The 21,200-nt window shown below is 36.3% G+C and overlaps 1 protein-coding gene across 2 annotated transcripts in view; it reads left to right on the top strand.

The window, feature by feature from the left end:
- Nucleotides 1-20,521, top strand: part of LAMA3 (laminin subunit alpha 3) — a 160,518-nt gene extending 139,997 nt beyond the window's left edge. For both annotated transcript variants that reach the window (XM_088130669.1, XM_088130668.1), the window contains 14 exons: nt 2,378-2,505; nt 3,685-3,805; nt 4,089-4,229; nt 4,354-4,484; nt 4,879-5,010; nt 9,123-9,264; nt 11,002-11,162; nt 11,836-12,025; nt 12,924-13,067; nt 15,974-16,133; nt 16,375-16,505; nt 17,716-17,809; nt 18,034-18,153; nt 19,801-20,521. In XM_088130669.1, coding sequence (XP_087986795.1) covers nt 2,378-2,505; nt 3,685-3,805; nt 4,089-4,229; nt 4,354-4,484; nt 4,879-5,010; nt 9,123-9,264; nt 11,002-11,162; nt 11,836-12,025; nt 12,924-13,067; nt 15,974-16,133; nt 16,375-16,505; nt 17,716-17,809; nt 18,034-18,153; nt 19,801-19,946 — 1,941 coding nt within the window. In that variant the 3' untranslated portion in view covers nt 19,947-20,521. The remainder of the gene's footprint in view (nt 1-2,377; nt 2,506-3,684; nt 3,806-4,088; nt 4,230-4,353; nt 4,485-4,878; nt 5,011-9,122; nt 9,265-11,001; nt 11,163-11,835; nt 12,026-12,923; nt 13,068-15,973; nt 16,134-16,374; nt 16,506-17,715; nt 17,810-18,033; nt 18,154-19,800) is intronic.
- The last annotated feature ends 679 nt before the right edge of the window (nt 20,522-21,200 follow it).

Consider the following 21,200-nt stretch of genomic DNA (forward strand, 5'->3'; position numbering starts at 1 on the left):
TGGACGGAGGTCCGTAACATTGTACAGGAGGCAGCAACTAAAACCATCCCAAAGAAAAAGAAATGCAAGAAAGCAAAATGGCTGTCTGATGAGGCTTTACAAATAGCTGTGGAAAGAAGGAATGCGAAAAGCAAGGGTGAAAGGGAAAGATATAAGCAACTGAATGCAGATTTCCAGAGAATAGCAAGGAGAGATAAGAAGGCCTTCTTAAATGAACAATGCAAAGAAATTGAGGAAAACAATAGAATGGGGAAGACTAGAGATCTCTACAAGAAAATTGGAGATATGAAAGGAACGTTTAGTGCAAAGATGGGCATGATAAAGGACAAAAAAGGCAGGGACCTAACAGAAGCAGAAGAGATTAAGAAGCGGTGGCAAGAATACACAGAAGAACTATACAAGAAAGATCTTAATGTCCCTGATGTCCACGCTGGTGTGATCACTGACCTTGAGCCAGACATCCTAGAGAGTGAAGTCAAGTGGGCCTTAGGAAGCATTGCTAACAACAAAGCTAGTGGAGATGACAGTATTCCAGCTGAGTTATTTAAAATACTAAAAGATGATGGTGTTAAAGTGCTGCATTCAATATGCCAGCAAGTTTGGAAAACGCAACAGTGGCCACGGGATTGGAAAAGGTCAGTTTATGTTCCAATTCCAAAGAAGGGCAATGCCAAAGAATGCTCAAACTATCACACAATTGCACTCATTTCACATGCTAGCAAGGTTATGCTCAAAATCCTACAAGCTAGGCTTCAGCAATACATGAACCGAGAACTACCGGATGTACAAGCTGGGTTTCGAAGAGGCAGAGGAACTAGAGATCAAATCACCAACATTCGCTGGATCATGGAGAAAGCATGAGAGTTCCAGAAAAATATCTACTTCTGCTTCATTGACTATGCAAAAGCCTTTGATTGTGTGGATCACAACAAACTGTGGCAAATTCTTAAAGAGATGGGAGTACCAGACCACCTTACCTGTCTCCTGAGAAATCTGTATGCGGGCCAAGAAGCAACAGTTAGAACCGGTCACGGAACAACCGATTGGTTCAAAATAGGGAAAGGTGTACGACAAGGCTGTATACTGTCACCCTGCTTATTTAACCTATATGCAGAGTACATCATGAGAAATGCCAGGCTGGAAGAATCACAAGCCGGAATTAAGATTGCAGGGAGAATCATCAACAACCTCAGATATGCGGACGATACCACCCTAATGGCAGAAAGTGAAGAAGAACTAAAGAGCCTCTTGATGAGGGTGAAAGAGGAGAGTGCAAAAGCTGGCTTGAAACTCAACATTAAAAAAACTAAGATCATGGCATCTGGACCCATCAATTCCTGGCAAATAGAAGGGGTAGAAATGGAAGCAGTAACAGACTTCATTTATTTGGGCTCCAAGATCACCGCAGACGGAGACTGCAGCCATGAAATTAAAAGACGCTTGCTCCTTGGGAGGAAAGCCATGGCAAGCCTAGATAGCATATTAAAAAGCAGAGACGTCACCTTGCCAACAAAGATCCGCATAGTCAAAGCTATGGTTTTTCCAGTAGTAATGTATGGCTGTGAGAGCTGGACCATAAAAAAGGCCGAGCGCCGAAGAATTGATGCCTTTGAACTGTGGTGCTGGAGAAGACTCTTGAGAATCCCCTGGACTGCTAGGAGGTCAAACCAGTCAATCTTAAAGGAAATCAACCCTGATTGCTCATTGGAAGGATCGATAATGAAGCTCAAGCTCAGATACTTTGGTCACCCAATGCAAAGAGAGATCTCTTTGGAGAAGACCCTGATGCTGGGAAAGATTGAAGGCAAAAGGAGAAGAGGACGGCAGAGGATGAGATGGTTAGATAGCATCACTGAAGCAATGAGCATGAAACTGAGCAAACTCAGGGAGGCAGTGAAGGACAGGAAGGCCTGGCGCAATATGGTTCATGGGGTCACGAAGAGTCGGACACAACTTAACGACTAAACAACAACAACAAATATTTGGATCACAGATAAATTTATGGTGACCAAATCTTGCAAAGTTTGTGCTGTTGCCTTTTAAAAACCCTCTATTTTAAAAGAACATTTCAGGTTCCCTCTCCCCTCTTGCTGGTTTTATATTCCTTGCTGACTTACTATACTTTGTAAAAAATACAAGCAGGTCATGAACACTCTTTATTTTTTAAAAAAGACTCTTATTTTTCTATTTTTTCCCTATAATATTGATGGTTCATTGTTTGAATTAATTATTAAATACTAGTGGTTCAAAAAAATATAAAAAGGCACAATATTAGAAATAATAAAGATATACTGCTTGTAAATGTGAAATGTTGAAATCGTCATGAAATAATGCGTAACAAAAATGGCTTTAAATCTGATTGTTTTATTGATTTCAGGTTATTTTATCCATTTCCCAACAACAGTATATTTTTGGGATTGACAAACTTAGATTATATGCCAGTGTAAATACATTTCATTTTGATTCATATTACTTGGGAGGAATTCCAACTTCTCTAAGAGAACGGTGAGTGACAACCATCTTGAAGATAGGGCCTAGCCTCTGGTGCAGAGTTTTAAGGATGAATGTTAGGCCTTGGGCACGCTGAATGTAATCTTTGGCTTGATAGGACACAAGATCTTCAGACCTGATGTAAGTTGACAGAAAGAATGGAATATCCAGCTGGATGACCAAATAATTTTTTCCTTCTTCTAAGCAGGAATGAAGAACTTTTCACCAAATCATTTTCTTCTTCTGGAAATTGAACTTGCCATTCAAATGATCTGGGGGGAATGCGCAATCATAATATTTTGGGGGGGGGGTCAAAAAAAGCAAACATTTTTGCAGGGGGATGACTACAGATTTAGAATATATATATGTGAGTTCTAGAATTTCCCATAGTATACTTTTTTGTACACAACAGTGCAGTAGGTGTAAACATGCAATTATAAACAATGTTAAGAAAAAAAATGTAACTCTATTTTCTCCATACTATGTAAACTTTATCCTGTGAATAAATACATATTTTGAAGAGAAACACACATACCTACTTTAGGGAGGAGTAGGAATCCTTTGCTCTCTCCAGTATTGTGAATTCTGCTGTCGACAGTCTAGTCATCACAGACAATTGGAATTAATGTTCAAGCAACATCTAAGGGGACATAAATTCTTCACCCTGGCTTTAGAGCCATTGGAAAGTTATGTTCTATTGTGACCCCTTTTATATAAGTGAGAAAAGATCTAGGCAGCCACTACAGTATTTTAGTATAGAATATGCAGCGGTCCTCAATTTGGATGTTCAGTTCACAAACACAGAACCTTGTGATAAATATTATAAACATACATTGTCGAAGGCTTTCATGCCCGGAATACGATGGCTGGTGTGGGTCTTCCGGGCTGTGTGGCCATGTTCTGAAGTCTGAAACTTCCAGAACACAGCCACACAGCCTGGAAGACCCACACCAGCCATTATAAACATATACTTTGTATCATTTTAAGTCCCATGTTTGCTAATTGTCCACTCTTGAAGTTACATGCAAAGTAAGAGCTAGGCAACAGAAATGCCAGATTTGGGACCAGGAGATTAAGACTGCAAACCCTTTCCCTGGTAGACCTTATGGAATTAATTCTGATGTCGATATCAATAATATCAAGTTTAAAGCTGTGGTTTCTAGTTGCTGTTATTTTACTTATTTTTGGAAACAGGTTTAATATATCCACCCCACCATTTCATGGGTGCATGAAGAATATCAAAACTTCATTTGAACGTTCTATAACCTTCTCTGAGAGTTTCGGTGTCAGCAGAAAATGCCCTGATGACTGGCAGGTAAATCACCACCACTTCTTTTATTATTGGGTTATTACTCCATAATGTTCACAATTATTTAATCATAATTCCTCTTCGTTCACCTCTAAAATATTCCTAAAACAGGACTTGCAGATCTTCCTTGCAATGGGATTTACAACCCTATGTGATCCTGAAATGTAGAAATCTCACCATATGAGAGATCTATTAATCCTATTATAAATAATAGAGAAGCAAGGAAAATGAAGATCACTCACTTTTTTAAAAAAATAAAGAGTGTTCATGACCTGCTTGTATTTTTTAGCTGGTGAGAACTGCAACTTTTTTCAAGAATGGAGTTCTTGACTTAAGTGATGAACATTTTCCATTTCCTGATCATTTCCAAATTGGATTTGGATTTCGTACAATGGCACTTAATGGAATGCTATTAAGTTATAATTTACAGGTAAGAAAGATAAATGATCTTTTGTTCCCTTTTAAAATACAGTCAAATTGCTTTCCCACAAAATCCAAAGTTTCAATATTCTAAAAAAATAAAATAAAAATGTGTTTCTTTTTCCATCTTTTAGCCTGCTGTTTTTAACGTTCTCCTAAGAAATGGCTATGTAATTGTAAACCTGGCTGATGAAGAAATCCAGTCTAGCAAAAAATGTGAAAGTGGTTCACTGCATTACATAACAGTAATAAAAGAAGATGATATGTATGTTCAAATGATTATTGTACTTAGTAAAGCTTTGGTAGATAAAATATAATTCTGTTTGATTTGTTGCTTGGTTATGGAGGTTGTGAATGTTTAAACTGCATTAGAAGTAATACTGTCAATGGATGTGGATCCTGAGAATGATCACAGAGGCATTCTTGAATATGACAGCATTATCAGTAACAAAATATAAAACTACTGTGGTTGGGAGGTGGTGATTAGCTTCTAGAGCCAAATTACATAGTATTTTTATGATGTGGTATACAATAGGACTTTTGGAAACAACTGCTAAAAGGGGATATACAATTGATCTAATTAAATAATTGTATTATTTAGATGTCTTAATAGTTTTGCCATGAGAATTTCACTCTTATTTGCATTTTTTTCCTTCTAGGCTGAAGTTATTACTAGATGATATGCCTAACTCAAAAACAGTTGGAATCCCTGAAGGCAAATCACTGAATCGACCAATAAAACTGGGTGGGAAGGATTTTGAAGGTTGTATATCCAATGTCTTTATAGAAAGGTAAATATATTATGCAATTATAGTTTATATATGGAATGTGTTTATTAGAGCAGACTATGGAATATTCCAACATGACTTTTAAAAATATTCTTATGGTGTTTTTAATGACCAAACAGAATTATAATAGCATGCAATACTGTAAGAAAACAAAGCTATATTATGCAGAGTGTCAGTCATCCTTACTTTTTGTCAGTTGTATTGCTTCTATTTTCCTCATTGTTTCATAACCTCCAGGATAGATGATCCAGGAGTAAGTGTATAATATACATAGAACATGTGACTTGTGCTGCATCACCTCATCAAGTTCTCCAGAACATGTGGATTTACAACTATGATTAGTAAATCCCTCTGCCTATTTCTCTCATATAAGGCTACAACCTTTCACTTGCTGTAAACTTGTGTGTAACTTATCTATCTTACAATATGCAAATCATTACAAGAGAGGATGAACTTCGTGAAAGAGCAGTTAAGGCTTTAGAAAACTTATTTCTCTAAGAAAACAGTTGAAATACACTACTATTTAGCTAGATTTTACCTTTGAGTGCTTTGTATTCTGTATATCAGCTGACACATTAGTAGGTGGCATTTTTATTGGCACAATTTGTACAAAATAGATTCATCTTCAGAATAGCTATATCCAAAATAAGTATCCCTAATATAAGAGCTAATATCTTTGAAACTATCAAGTGTAAAATCTGTCTGATTTTTTCAAATGCAGACAAGACATTTGCTAGGACATATACTTTTGGAGGTGTATAATGACTTTTTTAAGGATGGTAAACTGTTATTATTGTTTTACAAGGTATATATAAGGTTGATTTTAAAACCAGGTAAAATCCTAAATTTTGTGCTAGTTATAGGCCTATTTCTTTAATTAATGTGGCTACTAAGATCTTAACTACTACATTGGGTAGACCTTTGCAGAAGTTTTTACCACATATTGGTAAAACTAGTTGGGGTTTATCAAAAATTGTCAGGCATCAGACAATTTACATTTATTAATTGATATATTGGATAAAGCCAAAGATAGAATGGACTCTGCTGTACTACTATCTTTAGATGCAGAAAAAGCCTTTTATTTGTTTTGGATTAAAATTTTAAAGCAAGCAATGATATTGCTTTCTGTGGGACTTTGTTCAACCGATTGAGATTTATTATTTGCAAACCTGTGCTAGAGTTATAACAAATTCAATAATTTTTTACTCGTTTGGGTTACAATGTGGCACTTGGCAGGGTTGCCCATTTTCACCCTAGCTATTTAATTTGAACCTTGAACCTTTGGCCACCAATGTAAGCAATCTGTAGACATTAAGGGTATTACTTTGCTAGGGTGCAAATATAAATTACTTTTAGATACTGCTTATATTTTGGCAATTTTGGATTAATAATCCACCTCTCTAGCTAATCTTATAAAGGTAGTACAGTATTTTGGAAAGTATTTTGGCTATAAAATTAATTGGGATAAATCTCTCTTACTTCCCTTGGACTCTAATATATCAACCCAGCTATATAAAGAACTGGGTTTTGTAACCTCCATTGATCATATTAAATATTTGAGACTTTATATTCCTCAAAATATTTCTGAATATGAGGAAATAAATATGCGGAAACTTTTAGAAAAGATTGAATTGGATGTAAATAAAAGGATTAAAATTCCCTTAAGCTTCTGGGGGGTAAAATTAACGTTATTTAAATGGATACCGTTCCTCACTTGATTTATGTCCTTAGGAGTATTCTTGTGTTAATACCAAATACTGTAAATATTTCGTTCAGATTGATAGGTTACTTAGGAAATTTATTTGGGATAGTGAACCACCAAGGTTTTCTTTAGCTAAATTGAGTTTATCTTTTGAGGAAAGTGGCTTTAATTTATCTGATTTGCAAAAATATAATTTGGCTTGTATTTTATCACCTATTAGTATATGGAATGCAAATATAGTGGAATATTACCCTTTATAGGCTATGCTTGAAAGTTATTGTCTATTTCCCTTGTGTTCATGGTAAGTTCTTGGAACAACATATAATAGAAAAGGTGTTTTATTTCCAGGAGTGTGGGTAGTGAGAAATCTCTGGGCCATATTGAAGCGTAGGTTAGGTTTTGATCATGAGATTCATCAATATTTAACGCTTTGGAAAAATTCTATTCTGAAAATAGGTGTAAAACATTTTATTGGAAAATTTGGGCGGAAGCCAGGAACGTGACTTTAAACCAATTATTACGTAATGATTGGTTGAAGGATTTCTTCTAACTTCAAATTGAATTTAGTTTTCCTTATTTACAACAATGGCAGTGTTTTTGACTTAAACATGTTTTAACAAATCATTATGGGCCAGATGCTTTGACTGCTTCAGAGGCACCTAAGATGCTATATTATTTGATGGAATCCATGACACAAGTAAAACTCATAACATATCTCTGTCAAAATCTCAATAATATTTTTAAAGTGGACATTTCTTGGATATTCCAAACACAGACTAAAGAACTAACATCTCTGATAATGCCCTATCAATGGTTTAACATTCTTAAAAATGTTAAAATGTTATTAACGGATTTGAGATTAAAGTTGATTCATTAAAATTTGTATATTAGACTCCCCAAAGAATGTACTTAAAAGGATGGACATCAGATTTTCTTTTTGGAGGTGTAAAAAAATTGAGGGTTCATTGACCCATTTGATATGGTCCTGTGATCATTTAGTACTTTTTTGGAATGGTATTTTAATATAAATATGAGTAGATTTGTGGGAAAGTTTTAAACGTTAAAGATGTTAATGTGATGTACTAAAGCTTGGAATCTGTTTATCAGGAATTATGATTGTATTGTGTATAAGGGGTGGCTAAAAGAATTATACTGAGAAATTGAAAAGTGATATTATTCCAGATGTTAAGGAATTGCTTTTGGAAATGTGTCACTGATTTGTCCTGCACAAAGCAATATTCTCCGCTGACCAAAGAATGAAGCAAAATGTACTATTTTGGCAGAGATTTTCTGATATTTTACAATACTAGTTTGTATTTGGTTATACAGTGGTACCTCTAGTTACGAACGCCCCTCCTTACGAATTTTTCGAGATACGACCAGCTCCAGCCCCAAAAATTTACCTCGTGTTCTGAACCACCTCAAGTTACGAACCAGATCCATGGCCATTTTCCCTCCCGTGACACGTGGTCCGTGGCCATTTTCCGCCCCTGACACGTGGTCCGCGGCCATTTTTCCACCCCTGACACGTGGTCCGTAGCCATTTTTCTGCCCCTGACACGTGGTCCGTGGCCATTTTCCGCCCCTGACACATGGTCCGCGGCCACTTTTCTGCCCCTGACACGTGGTCCGCGGCCATTTTTCCGCCCCTAACACGTGGTCCGTGGCCATTTTTCCACCCCTGACATGTGGTCCGTGGCCATTTTTCCGCCCCTGACTCTCCCTCCAAGCAATAGTCGCCTCCCTGTCCCCCACACCAGAACGGATTAACGGTAATTACATTGAACCTTATGGGAAAATTTGCCTTGTGTTGCGACCAATTCGAGTTGCAACCAGAGTCACGGAACGGATTAAATTCGTAACTCGAGGTTCCACTGTATTATAATATTATTTGGTATTGTAAATCAGTGACTATTAATAAGTTTAATATATAAAGTAGGCTTTTATTTATTTATTTTAGTTTGGTTTTTTCCCCCTCCTTCTCTTTTCCTTTTCTGGTTTCTATCATTTCTTTAAGTTTAAAGATTGTTCCATTTAATTAAGAGGGGTTTTTTTTTAGTGTATCTTGGTGTTTTGTCTATAATTTGTATTTTTCTAAAATTAAATATTTTTTTAAAAATCCATCTGGTCTTGGAGGTTTAAACTCAAAGTAAATAGGCACTCCTTGACCATGTCTCTCTCAATCTCAAGCTTCAGTCCTTTCCTTGCAAATGTTGTAGCTAGTATATTATTCAGATGAACAGCTAGTTGATTTGTTTCCTTTATTCTGAATATATTGAAAGAAGCCTTTTTTGTTATTCTTAGTATCCTTCTCGATCCACATCATGCTTTTCTTTCAGCGAGTTCTTTTCCTTAACTGATCTATATAAGCAATAATGTACAGTATCATTACTTTCTTTTATCCCTTTACTAGATCAAAGCTGCCTGCTCAGGTTCAAAATTTAACCAATTGTGTTAAGAGGGATGTATCTCTAGGATTCTGTATGATTCAAGAACGACAAAAGCCAATGCTGATGAAAGAATTACCAGATGCACACCATCCAAAGGTTTTAAAGGTTGGGAGTGAAGTTTTGTCAAAGAAAATTCTCTAATTTCTCCAAGTTCTGTTGTACAACTGTATATAAAATTTACTACCTATTTTTATCATGAAAAATAATAAAGAAAATAAACTATAGAACCATATAAAAATCCAAAGCAGCAGTAATGATTCAGCCAAAATTTGGATTGAATAAATCTTCAGATGATACTGAAAGTTTACAGTATCATCTGAAGATTCATTCATTTATTTCAAGTATTCATATGGCCACCCATATAAATTACAGCCTAAGTACCAACTGCAACTGATAGGGGTAGAATTGCACAGTTGGGGCCCATGTATTCAGAATGCTCTCTGCAGCATTGGCCCATAATGAATAGCAAATTAGCAACACTGAGGCAGTATCTCCATTAGATGATCATGGGAGAGTAACTAGAGATAATGCAATATAATGGCTATTCCATTTCTAAGCACTGATTTTAGATGAGATGGGAAGCATCCTTCACTGCTTGTACCACTGGGTACAGCTTTTTCTTTCAGAGGATGAAGGTGATGGGTTTAATAAATAAATATATCTGATATGAAATGTTCCTTTTTTATAATGAAAACTCTGATTTATAGAAATAAAGAATAGTAGTCTGTTCATAAACTAGGATTCCAGTATTACTGATGTAATTTACTGATCCTAAATGCATTTTGAAATTAATTACTGTTCATTTATTTCAAGCATTCATATGGCCACCCATATAAATGCCTTAAATACTGTGGGTAGCGTATAACAGAGATGAACATTAAACAAAACAAAGCAATAACAAAACAACCCACAACTATATATATAATTAAAAGATATATAGATATACATCCATGATACTTAATTAGAACCAAATGGTTTAAGAGTGTTACAGACCCCTCTTTTTCTTTAGCTAAAAAGACATCTCAGTAATTTCCATAAATGGATAGATTACTGTCTTACAATGCTGTCATGTGCAAGTACCATCAGCTTTAATGAGATATATTAAGTCCATTCAGGATTGTAGCATTAATCAGGTAAGTGTAATGTTGATTGAATTATAACTGTATCTATAGTCAGTTTATAGAACAATAAGAAGTGAAATTAAGCATATAAATTAGTATATATTGTCCCAATTTCTAAACAGTATTTCAGTGAAGACTCCATTAATAAAATACTTGCTCAAACATAGAAAAGGAAGGGAATTCTTCAGACATGGTATAACTGTTATAGAGTGAATGTCCTTCCCACCTTATAACATCAGTTAATTTGCAATCATAAAAAAAAACCAAACCGTATCCATTTCTGTTGTCTTGTTAGTTTCCAAATTATTGGAATATAATTCCAAAGAGCATGAGAATCTACATGGTTTTTTTTAAAAAAAATGAAGTGTACTTTAAAGCAAGGTGCACAGAAAGTGGATGGTACAATAAAAAATGCCGCAATGAAAATTTAGAAGAGAATAGGATCAAATTTCTGGTAATGATTCATTGATTTTGAAGCATGTCTCTAAAAATGTCTTAAGATCTTTGATGGGAATTAAGAGGTAAAGTGAAATCTGAATTTTTGGTAATGTAAATCGTAATAATAGTTGTTGTTCATATTATATCCTGCCTAAAGGAGGAGTGAATTCATGGTCGTTATAAGAAAAACAATCCTGAATTCTTTCCCCTCTTAATAAACCTCTATCTTGTGTTCCTGGAATCATCAGTTCTAAAAAAAATTATATTTTATTTGTACTTCCAGAAGGGGAAAAATATTGCCTATTTGACAGATTCAAATAGACAGCAAAACAAGAATGGCTGTCCTTTGCATGCCGAGTTAAATTTTGTCCCTGAAGCTTACCACTTTGGCAATAACCCAGGAACTTACTTGCTGTTTACAGTTTCCCAAATGTCAACAGACAGGTAATGGGATTAATTTTTATTTTGTTCTAAATAGAAATTAGTATTTGAAATATAAGCCTCAGGTGAAGTCCAAGCTTTTGATCCATTGGAATATATACATTTATGTATACATGATTGAATGTGTATGATCTCGTCTCTCTCTCTCTCTCTCTCTCTCTCTCTCTCTCTCTCTCTCACACACACACACACACACACACACACACACAAACACACTTGAGTGTGTGTTTATATGGGAGGGTTGGCAACTAGATCCTGTGTTTAGTCTCATTGTGATACACAATGTGCCTACATTCTACTGTGTGAGCTCATGTTTAGTGTTCCCCATTATCTTATGTAGGTATTTTCAGACTAGGTCCTAAAGAACAATTTATGCCTAATTCAAGTAATATAAAAAGTGGCATGATGGCATTCAATCATTTCTATGATGATCTGGCTTTGGCTTTATGATGACAGTTAGTTCAAATCTCTGCTTAACCTAGAAGCTCAGTGGATGATTTTTCAGCAAACCCTAATCCTCTTTTACAAAAAGTTCAGAATATAAACAATATAAGAATTATAGAAGCAGAGCATTAGTAGTAACATCATGAGAAGTAAAATGCATTCTACTTTTACCTTATTTTCTCTTTTTCTGCCTTCTCTGATTCTTTTTTATATGTTTGTATATATGTTCAAGGTCCCATTTTGCTGTTGATGTTCGTACATCATCATCTAGGGGACTGGTCTTCTTCATGGGAGATCAGAAGGAGAACAGTTATGTTGCTCTTTACCTTTCAAAAGGACGTTATGTCTTTGTAATTGCTAATGATGGAAGAAGGATAAAAATCAAGAGCAAAGCCAAATACAATGATGGACAGTGGCATACGGTGAGCATGGATTGCTTATGCTTCTTTTTTAAAAACAGCTATTAGTTACTTATTAGAGTATATCAGTATATCACAATGTCTAGACACTCAAGATCATCAGTCAGCAATGTTTTCAATATTGGGCACAATTACGTGCCTTCTCATCAAGTTGTGAGCATCTTTTTTTTTAATTAATGTTTAATTAAAATTAGGATAATTTTTTCCAGAAACATATCAATCAAAATCTATTTTGCAAGTTTTGAGCTTGCTTATTTATTTATTTATTTGTTTATTTATTTATTTATTTTCATTTGGGTGCAAATGTCCTTCTAAAAGTGTCTGTGAGAAACATGTTGCCAATCATCATTCTGTCTCCAATTCTTTCTGCCTCTCTAGTATGCTGGGCAGAGTGGGTTTGCTCCAGGCCCCCTCCATTAAACGCTGTCATCATATGGGGCCAAGGAAACATCTTCTCTGTTGCAGCTCCTGCCTTCCCTAGAGATTCATATGGCTTCCACTCTCCAAGGGTTCTGGAAGTCTCTTAACACCTGTCTCTGTTCCTAGGCCTGGTGTTAGGGGGTTTGGGAAGTCCCTGCAAATATTTCTTGAATGTTCCTGATGTGGTTCAGTCTGGGTGGTCATGTTTCTTGTGTCATGTATTTTAAATATTGTAAGCTGCCCAGAACCTTTTTGGAATCAGGTGACCTCAAAACCTAATAAATAGATAAAAGTATACATAGCTTCTGCTTCCAATGCACTGTGAATATTCCACAGCATGCTGTATAGCGTATTTTACTTGTTTATTGTGTTTATTTTTAAAATGTGCTTTTCTTTATCTAAGGTCAATTAAGTATTAATTAAGTATTGTTTAATCACAGTGTGATATATCAGTTTAAGATTATGTTTGTCTCCTGAAAAGGTGGCATTCAGCACTACTGAAAATAAAATACGCCTTGTAACTGATGGTTTGAAGATTCGTGAAGGAAACGTACCACCTTCTTATCCTTATTCTCAGATTGATGCATCAATCTATCTAGGAGGTGTTCCTTCATTAAACAGTCAGGTAAAAACTGAGATGTTGTCCAATATGAATTTAAATGGTTATTTATGCTTTTACCTCAGATTATCTATAACTGCCAAGGCAGCAAATATTTCTTTTTCTCTTTCAAGGCCTTGTTATTAAGGGAAAGCTGAAGTAAGATACTTGTGTCATCTTTTCAGCTTGAATGTCACTGGGAAATGGAGATGGTAATATATAATCCCAATTCCAATTTTGAATAATCACACTCAGGTACCTTATGGCCATGCAAAAGCTTCTGCAGCACCAGAATGGAAGCTAGGCTGATAAGAGAGCAGTGTCATAGTTATATATATTTTACCCAAAGAATATTCTACAAATCTAATTTTTGCATGTTTTATTCAAGTGCGATGGTCAGCAGTAGTTAATTTTGCCTGACTGCTTGTCTGTTAATTTTTTAATATTTATTTTCACTTGATTATGATGTCATGTCTCACATTTCTCCACATGAATGAGAAGGGACAGATTTTGCAATTATTTTAAAATTAATATATTTAAAACATTTTAGGTGTTGGATTTTCAAATAAGGTACAGTTCTCTTCAGCATAATTATTTAACTATATAGAAATCCACATCACAAAGTACTTTATCTGAATATCTGAAAGCCAAAGCCGTATAAATATTGTGATTATTGAGATACCTGTAGCTGCTGCTTTCATATTTTTTCAGCCGATTGTTGCTCTGAAAATTCCCTTTTCTTTCTTAGCTGAAGCTGCTGCATCTGTCGTTCTTTGCTTTTGCACTTTCGTGTCTTCAGTTGGTTGCTCTCCTTGTGCTCCATTTTTCTCACCCAGTTTGCTTCACTTCCTCACCTTCTTTGCATCTTCTTGAATTCCCCCCTTTGCGCCTTTCCTAAAACAAGAAGCTCTATTTTTTTCTGTCCATTCCACGCCACATCCCACTGCTTCATTCCAAGTCAAATATTATAACAGGATCTGTCAAGCATTTTTTTCTTAAATAGTTTGGCTCTTTAATTGTTAAGAGATGAATTGTTGAGAGCCAGTTGTAGTGGTTAAGGTTTTGGACTAGAAACCAAGAGACTGTGAGTTGTGATCCTCTCTTAGGCATGAAAGGTGGCTAGGTGTCTTGGGACCAGTCATTTTCTCAACCCAACCCCCAACTCACAGGGTTGTTGCTGCAAGACAAATAGGAGGCAGGAGCATTATTTACATCAGTGTTTTTCAAGCTTGCAACTTTAAGATGTGTGGACTTCAACTCCTAGAATTTTCCGGCCAGCATCTTAAAGTTGCCAAGCTTGAAAAAGCCTGATTTACACCATATATAAATAAATAAGAGATGGAACCAGTTCTGACTAAATATGCTGTGATATGAGATCTAATCCTGGATCTTGTCTAAGTTTGCATGCTCCCATGCTCAGTCTAATGCTAGCCCGTACTGCCCCAAGCTGGTGCCCTTGAGATATGAGAGAGACTGCAGCTTCTAGAATCCTCAGGCAACATGGACGCACCAGCTGTTTTCTGGAGAAGGTTGCCCTAACCTCCTCCCCCATCATGCTTACTCTATCCCTGTGCACATTCCTGGTTGGTTAAAAAATTGGGATTTTTAAGGCCTGCACAACTTGTTGAGGGGAAAGGGCCACATTGGTAAGTTAAAAATCCTTGTGGGTCACAAAGAAAAATACCTGGCATGCTGATCAGCTATTCCGCAGCTAGTGGAGCAATAGAAGTGCTGGAGATGGTAGTGGTGACAAGGCTTGGAGATGCTCAGCAGCATGTCTTTTGGCAGCTGCAAATTTACTACTTTTTAAGAAACATCAACGGGCCACACAAGACAGCTTGGCATGCTGGATGCAGCCTGTAGGCCATTATGTTGTGCAGGCCTGCCCTATGATAGGGTTACCAGATATCTGAACAGGTGAAGGAGGACACAGGCAATTGGAAAGGAGGACAAATGGGGGGAAGAAGAGGACACACTGTTTAACTTTCTTGGCATCTGTGACAAAAACGACAGTGAAAAACTGCAGAAAAAAAAAATTAGCCTTACATGTATGCTTACCGCTTAACAACAGTAATTGGGACTGGAATTTCCATTGCTAAGTGATGCAATCATAAAGTATGATGTCACGTGACTATGCAGCTTAGCGACAGCAGTTCTGGCGGTACCCGGTTACCATTGTTAAGTGAATCATTGTGGGTCATTAAGCAAGGATCTCACATGATCATGACTTTCAACTTCCTGCCAGCTTCCCTGTTGATTTTGCTTGTAGGAAGCTGGCAGGGAAGGTTGCAAATCACAATCTCATGACCACGGGACACTGCAACAATCAGAAATGTGGGCTGTTGCCAAGTGCCCAGATCACAATCCCATGATCATGGGGACACTGTGATGGCCAGAACTTCAAGGATTGGTTGTTTAGCCCCGCCTCGTTCAGTGTCATCATAAGTCTGAACAGTTGCTGAACGAATAAACATTAACCTTAACCGAGGACCACCTGTATTAAATTACTTTTTCCAGCATCAGAAAGGCTGGGTTTTCAATCGCAGGATTGTGCTACAGCCTGTTAAGAAGCAAAAGCCTTCATCATGTAATTGATTAAGATCTTGTCAATTACAGGCAGCAGAGCAAGTCAGCCCAGGGTATGAATCAACTAATTAAGGTCACAGAACCCAGTCTGTTAACTTGTGGTTAGCACTTATTGTGCTGTGCCCCAGAGAAAAGCCACTTAGTAAAAGATACTTAAAAAGCTGGACAATATTTGATTTTAAGGCAATGCCTGCTGGACGGAGGACATGAGGACAAAAAGGAGGATTGTCCTTCTTTTGCCAAACATCTGGTAACCCTACCCTATAGGCTGTATGGGGTGATGATAGTAATATAAAGTATATAGTAATATTATTATTCCAATCTATGTTGGGTGTGTATATCTTCAGAATATTCCGGAGAAGAGTTTTGTGGGCTGCTTGAGAAACTTTAAAGTTGGAAGAAAACACATATATACTTACCAGCAAAACAATGGTGTCCTGCCTTGCTTGGATAATATTTTGGAGAATGGTGTTTCATTTTTCAATGAAGGAGGACATATTGTGATTGGTGAGTATGATAGGAGGAGTTATTTATTCTGATCTAAAATTCTGTCTTTCATCATGTGTAGTCCTATGTTGTCTTCCTACCACATGGCACAGAGAAAGGAACCTATAGAGCTTCCCTCTTTTATTAAATAGCTGCTCAGAGAACTCTTGTAGAAAGCAACAGTGCATGGAACTGAGTTCATACTTTTAACTTTCTTTTAAATAGAACTATTTCCTTTTTTCTTTTTCTTTTGGTATCCCAGAAAACACCTTTTTGATAAGCGTGGAATATAAGATTGTATTTAACATCCGTCCAAGAAGTTTCACTGGCATATTAATCCATGCTGGCAGCAATCAAGAAAACTATTTAACTCTTTACATGGAAGAAGGCGTGGTAGGAATGACTTCTGGTTTTTTCTCTTCCTTATCTCAAATGTCAGTCTGTGGTGAGGACAGGGAGGAGGGAGGAAATGATTCTGGACTTGAGCTCCTGAAATACACTACCATTTATTACTGAATCTCCTTTTGCAGGGGGGATCTTTTATAGCTGTGATTTCCTAATATATCAGTGGACACTGCTGTTGTGCCTACAATGCCCCTTGCCCCATCTGATTATTTAAAAGGATTTGAAAGTGGGAAGCTGGCATGGAACAAAGGAAGTCCCACCATCACCTTATTTCCTAGAATGCCTCTGGCTTCACATGGGCCTTAGGTATTCTTAAATAATTAAATGGTGCAACCTAGGGCTTATTAGAAAGTGAATTCAGAAAAACGGAAAGTGGAAGTGATAAGAGGTATCTTAGGAGGTTGACAAAGCAGCACAGAGAGTCCTCAAAGTCTGCCTCCCGATAAACAAATATTTCTAATTAGCTTTGCTTTCCATAGCAGCCCTTTTATTTGGACACCTATTGCATGCTGTCATTGTTCGAGATAAACCCATCATCCCCAAAAGATGGGGATTTTACAGACGTGTTGTTTTCATATTCTTTATTTTTACAAAACTGAGATATTAGGCCACAGTGCACAAATCATGCAATAGTATTAGAGTTTGGTGTGACAAAAGAAAAGGCAGATGAAGGGTGGTGCTCTGTAAACCATCTCTGATGAAATGATGTTGAAAGATTACCGCTGAGTTCTATGGTGCAAGACTGGATGCTTCTGAGATTGGTAAAATCTATCCCTTTTCCCTGGTATTGGCAGTCCTAGTTGGAGTAGTGACCCTGACTGCTTTCTTTTGCTTAGTCTCCTGTATGTGCATTACTGTATGTTACCAGAGGCTAGTAAAATTAGCAGTCTCAACCCAGTGAAAACCAGCCGAAAAACTCCAGGTTAGTAAAATACAGAATTAAAAAAAGCCTTCTCTGGGAATTCTCAGGAGCTGGTATCCCTGTTGAAGCATAGCAATCTAAAGAAGATAGGTGTCTCTAAAGGTACTGGTAATATTAGTAAAGCTCAGAAAATCTGACAAAGATTTATTTATTTATTTATTTATTAAATTTGTCCCCCGCCCATCTCCCCTCAATGAGGTATTCCTTGTGTGTGCTCATATATTTAAATGTATTCTTATTGTTAGTGGTAATTGAATAGGTTTCTCCTTTCCACAGCTCACTGCCTCTGGAAATAATGGTGCTGGGGAGTTTTCTCTCTCAGTCACCCCTCAGCAGCCTGTGTGCAATGGACAATGGCACTCTGTAGCAGGTACTGTGGAGTTTCATTCATTAATTCTTTAGAGCAATGTTTCTCAACCTTGGCAGCTTTCAGAGGTGTGGACTTCAACTCCCAGAATTCCCCAGTCATTAAGCAAAAGATTTTCAGATACATTGTGAAGGAGAAACAGGATTTATATTGATTGATTGATTGATTGATTGATTGATTGTTTTGGGTGGGAGATGGAACTGATTTATTCATCTGTTTCTTTATAGTGACTCAGAAGCAGAATATTGTGTACTTAGATGTAGATACAGACAGAAATTTTACTACTGCACTACCACCTAAGCTTTCCACCAGCCATGCTCAGCCACTTTATTTTGGAAGAATTCCAGGTATGAGAGTTCTTTGTTTTGGAAGAAAAATGAGTAACTGTGATAATGTTCAGTTAAAAAACAGCTGATTTTCTGTCTCATTCATTATGAAGCCTGAACTTTCCTCTATCTGAGGGTCAAAGCAGGTCCAGGGTTAATTGCTTGAATATAATTTATGATCGTGCTTTTTTAAAAAATAAAGATGTGCAGGAGCTGAAGTCAGAAGTAACCAGACTACTCAAGAGCAGGAGTTTTTCATTATCCTTTAGAAAAATGGCCTTGTTCTCAACTTGCTATTTTGCATCAGGAAAGAAGGTTTCATTGACTCCATTTTCCTTTCTTTTGATGCAAATTGTAGTGATGTCTGTCAGAGAGAGCAGTATCTATTGGGCACTGGGTGTAACAGAAGAATGGTTACAGTCCCCTCTATCCCTGCACGCCAAATAGTGATCAGGATTTCTTGCAGCTCTTATATACATTTTTAAACGAGACATATTAATTACAACTAATAGGTTATCTAATTATGGTATGTTGTCATGTACACACACATATGGAAAGAAACAATGTATACAGTTGCCATAAATCTCCTACAGTGATGTTTCAAGATTACACTGTAAATCTTAGGAAATTTGATCATCTTTGAATGGCGACACTTAGGACTTTCAACTTTATCACCCGGATTGTTTCATACTTTATTAGAAATCATTTTAGCTACCATTCTTATGTTGAGGATTTTCTTCCTCTATTAGTTACGAGGGGAGACTGGAAATTATACATGTCAAGATTTGAAGAATACTCACAAATCAGCTTTTAGTCCAGCATATAGCTTAACGGAGCCATCTTTGCAAAAGGAAGATGCAAAATGCATATCCATGTATGCTTTCCCCATAGGAGATCCATTCATGTGTTTATCCGTATAAATATGCATTAGCCCCCTTCAGATTGATGTTGATCAAAGATCAACTAAAGTAGTATCTTCTACTAATGTTTTAGTCACTAGAATGAATAATGTGGCTTTACATTCTAGAGGAAGAATGAAGAGCTTATGGCTTTCCAGAAGCTGTTGAACATCACCTTCCAACAGACTAATAGATGACAAATAGTGAGGGTTATTCTGGTCTTCTCACCCCTGTCTAGCAAGAAAATGTTGAAACATTCAGTACCAAACATTCTTTATACAAAGTTTACCATAGTGTCCCTTATCTATTGTTCTATTGCTAAACTAGATGACTTTCGAAAATATCACTGCAGGGAGGAAGAAAAGTTGAACACACTGTGTATATCAGAGAATGTGTGTGTTAGTAGAGAAGGAAAAAGCAAATCAGCTAGATACTTCGCTATTACTGTTATTATTGTCAGAGTTCATTAATTCTTTACAAAGTAGGTCAGAGAAGAGGCTCCTATATTTTTAACAATAACAGACTATATAAAACATGTATTACTGCAAATTCAAAGACATGTATGAAGAAATGTTAGTAGTACTGCTATGCATCACTCAGAAAAGAAGCAGTTTGTTTTAAATGGAACTATGAACAGCATGTTTCATTCAAATGTTATCTTGATAAAAAAATATTAAAGAATATTTCTCAGAGACAGGTGTATGTTTTCCACAAAACCAAATTGTTCATACATTGTATTTTAGTTCATTTTTGTACTTTTTCTTTACAGTTAATTTGGAAACACCATGGCTTCCAATTCAGGATGTGTTCCTTGGCTGTTTGAAGAATGTGAAAATTAATGATCAATCTATCTTACTAAACAAAATGTCAAACATTCATGGTGTTGTCAGTTTGGAAGGGTGTCCTGTCAATTAATTGTTCCATGTATATCTTCTCAGGATGAATCACCTAATGTACTGTATGGATAGCCACAATATGGTTTAATCTGTTTCAGTCTCTTTGTCTTTTGCCCTTGTTTCCATCACGGTTCAAAAGTATGTATATTTTCAGAATCGTGGGCTGTGCTGCCTTTCTTTGAAGTTTCTTGTTTGCTGTCCTATGTATAGCAAACATATGTATGCTGTCTATGATAAAGCCACTTGAAATACAAAATGGTCTTCTAATATAATATGGTGTGATTCTGCTATCAACAGCAGTAGAGTATACTTAGAGCAATTGCACTGACATAAATGCTGACTCCTAAGACTCCTGAAATGACAAGAACTCCCAAAATAAGACTTGGAAGATCCTTGGATACAAATAGAACCGGAATTTACAGATAAAATGTGGAAAAATAAAAGAGATTGTTAAGTTGCTGAATTCTTTCTTTTTACGCTGAAGTATGCATTACATAATTGATAAAAATAATATAAATTAAGTATGAAGCACTTTAAAAAATGTGGCATATTAGAGGTGATAGTCTTAAGCGTTCTATGACCAAATAAAAGCAATTTTCTTTTTGGAAAATTTTGGAAAATATCAGAATGTTTATTGTACTCACACATGTCCATTGACTTTAATCAAAAAGCTTGACTGAATAAAGATGATGAGTATAAAGTCATTACTCAGAAGAATTAACATGCATAGGATAGCTTTATATAAGTTAGCTTCCTGAATAATAGCAATAACTGAACAGATGTTTTTCTTGTTTTAAGAAAATGAAGGTTTAGTCCTTTGAGGGCCTCAGCCTGAAGCATGCAAGATCTGCAATCAAAAACCTTTTTTAAAAAACATAATTTTATGATTTTGCTGAATGGTTTATAAATATCCTAGATGGTAATTTTATACAGGGTTTCTTGCAGCTTTTCTTTAACCTTTATATTACACTGGCCACTTAAGAAATTAAGAAATACTAATTAGGAATTGCCAATTGAAGCATACCATCACCATACAGCCAATTCTATTTTCAAAATTGTTTAATATGATAAACACAAAGTCAGAAATATTTCAGAAGTTGGCTGTGTAATCCTATGGTGCTTCCATTCTTGGAAGCCTGTTTACACCAGTGCAACATCAGCAAAACACAGGAGGCATTCTAACCCTGAATAAATGTTGAAAAGGAAACCTGAGAACATCGCAGCACATCAGTTATGCTAGCATGTGTGGCAATTCTTGCTCACCAGGAGAACT

This window comes from Python bivittatus, unplaced genomic scaffold (genome assembly GCF_059951505.1).
Source record: "Python bivittatus isolate LINGU-HERP-01145 unplaced genomic scaffold, Pbiv_v1 ctg000840_np1212, whole genome shotgun sequence".
Lineage (NCBI taxonomy): Eukaryota > Metazoa > Chordata > Lepidosauria > Squamata > Pythonidae > Python > Python bivittatus.